We start from the raw sequence: 2624 nt of genomic DNA on the forward strand, positions 1-2624 counted from the left end.
CGATCTCAGATGCCTGTCTGTGTGACGTCACACAGACAGGCCCCTCCCATGATAGTTTGATTGACAGTAGCGTTTCAGCACAGACTGGACTGGTGTCTTATCGTAGACCCGCTCTGAGTGAGCTGTCATCAGTCCGCCATTGTTTCACCGCGGAGCAGTTGTAGACAAGAATGTCTTTGAGGTGTTTTGTTGTTGGATGTAATAATGAACATAGCAGTCGTCATTTACTCCCGACATCTGAGCCGCTGAAGACGCAGTGGAGTATGTTTGTTTTTGAAGGGAATGCTCCTCCCGATCTACATAAATGCGTTTATGTTCGCTATGTTCAGCTTCACCTCCAGAAGAAGTGAGTATAAGGTTTTTTAATTAATCTTTGCAAATCGCCTTTCTTAATAATGTGCTAGTTAGCAAGTTTCGCGATGAATGCGGTTAAAGTTTATCATCTCTCAGAGAGCGGCATGGAAGAGAGGGGTGGGGTGAGCAGAGCTCATTTGCATTTAAAGCGGCATGCAAGAAAACAGCTTGCTGTAGACAGAGCTGTTTTTGACAGGGTAAAAACAGTATTGTTTTACACTACACCATTGAGAAATTTTAACCAAACTATGTTACAGACTTTTCATTAAGACCCAAAAGAATCATATCAACTTGTGGAAAATGGGCATCCGATGACCCCTTTAATAAAATTTGCAGAAGTAGAATTTAAATATAAAGTATGTTTGTGTGTTGATTTACCTGGAACGGGCAGGGTATGTGGTAGTCTCTGCAGCACTCCTGCACCCATGTGGTCTCCCAAATAGAGCGGTACGTCTGTTCATACAGGTAACAGCCCACCACGGTCAGCAGCGGCACCAGATACAGCACCGAGAACACGCCGATCCGGATCATGAACTTCACCAGCTTGTTCTGATTCTCCTTCTCCAGAGGAATCTCCATTCGGACCCTGTTGAGCGCTACGATCCCGGCCAGCAGCAGCGACACTCCCACCAGGACGTCCAGACAGAGCGGCGCCAGCACGAACCAGCGAAGAGTGTGAACATCGTACAGGCCCACGAAACACACGCCGCTGATGTTATCACCCTCGATTTTATTCAGAGCCAGCAGGGTTATGGTTAGCATGCCAGGTATTCCCCACGCACTGGCGTGGAAGAGCAACGCCTTCTTCTCGATGGCTTCGCTGCCCCATTTGGGAACAGCAGCCAAGAACCAGGTGATGGTAAGGATGACCCACCAAACGCTTCCCGCCATGGTAAAGAAGTACAGCACCATAAAAAGCAGCGTGCAGGCCTTGTTATGCGAGCCTTGAGTCACTGTGGACGTTTTGTACTGGCTGGGATTGGCTGCATTACACGCTACACGATCCTCCAGCAGAAAGCCCAGGAAAAACACCAGCGAAACCATCATGTAGCAGACGGCATAGAAGATGATGGGCCGCTCTGGGTAGCGGAAGCGTGTGACGTCGATGAGGAAGGTGAGGAAGGTGAAGAGCGTGGCCGAGAGGCAGACGATGGAGACGACGCCAATGAAGTAGCGGGCGAAGGTGAGCTCCTCGCGCCGGAAGTACATGTTGGGACAGGGAGGGGAGCAGTCCCGCACACCGAGAAACGTGTAGCCGAGCTCGGGCTCCACTTTGAGCTCGCGGGGGCACCAGAAGCCATAGTCACGCTGAATGGACATGGACGACTGGTCAGTGGGGTCCTCGTTCACGAGCAGATCTACAGCACGAGGGTAAGACTCATCACAGTCTGGGAACCTGCAGCAAAGAGACGAAGACATACATATTTACATATAATATTATATGTTAATATATTACATACAGCCCTATATAACACATACAAATCTTTTCTGTCTCTTCTCTTAAAATTATTGCCAATAACAATAAATTAATAATTATTTTCATGTTATGGGTCATAACTGATAAATGTCTGATATTAAAATTTCATACATTTTTTCTAAATAAATTAAAGATAAACTACAATCAATCATTTTAAACATTATAACTGAATTAAAGCATCACACACATTTAATTTTTAAAAATAACTAAAAATTACATTTAATAGTGTTATTAAATGATTAAGTTGCTATTTGATCGAGTCACGTCATTGTTCGGTAGGGTTGGGTACCGAAACCCGGTACCAATATGGCACCAGTACCTATGTAACCGGTATGTACTAGGACCGAATCAGAACGCAGATTTCGATGCCTCAATTCGGTGCCATGCCTGAGCGATCGACTGAAATATTTGTCCTCTGGTTCTCCGAAACGGACGTAAGAAGCATCATCACTGGCGCGTTTGCGCTGTTTACTTTCACTTTCGATTTCGCGATCACACGGACTCTGTGTAAAGGGAGCAAGCACATCTTACAAGATCAGATATTTGTCAATGAGCTCAGAATCTGTTGAGCAGCAAATACTCCAGCATGGTCTTGTCAGTCATCTCTCCTTATTCTCAACCTGTGATCAGTCAAAGCTGACTGCTGCAGCTCTTGTTGGATGCAGGGTTGCCAAGTCCACGTTCTTTCCACAGAATTGGGCTACTTTTAAACTGTTGCCATGGGTTGCTTTTCCCAAGTGGGTTAAAGGTTTGAAATATTGCATAAATTACATTTGACTGAAATGCTTGTATT

The 2624-nt window shown here is 45.6% G+C and overlaps 1 protein-coding gene across 2 annotated transcripts in view; it reads right to left on the minus strand.

Moving 5' to 3' along the window:
- LOC107665105 (frizzled-3-like) overlaps positions 1-2624 on the minus strand; it is a 40722-nt gene that overhangs the window by 12904 nt on the left and 25194 nt on the right. For both annotated transcript variants that reach the window (XM_016455856.1, XM_016455855.1), the window contains exon 4: positions 733-1750. In XM_016455856.1, the coding sequence (XP_016311342.1) occupies positions 733-1750 (1018 nt within the window). The remainder of the gene's footprint in view (positions 1-732; positions 1751-2624) is intronic.

The sequence above is a fragment of the Sinocyclocheilus anshuiensis genome, unplaced genomic scaffold (assembly GCF_001515605.1).
Source record: "Sinocyclocheilus anshuiensis isolate Anshui unplaced genomic scaffold, SAMN03320099.WGS_v1.1 scaffold575, whole genome shotgun sequence".
Classification (NCBI taxonomy): Eukaryota; Metazoa; Chordata; class Actinopteri; order Cypriniformes; family Cyprinidae; genus Sinocyclocheilus; species Sinocyclocheilus anshuiensis.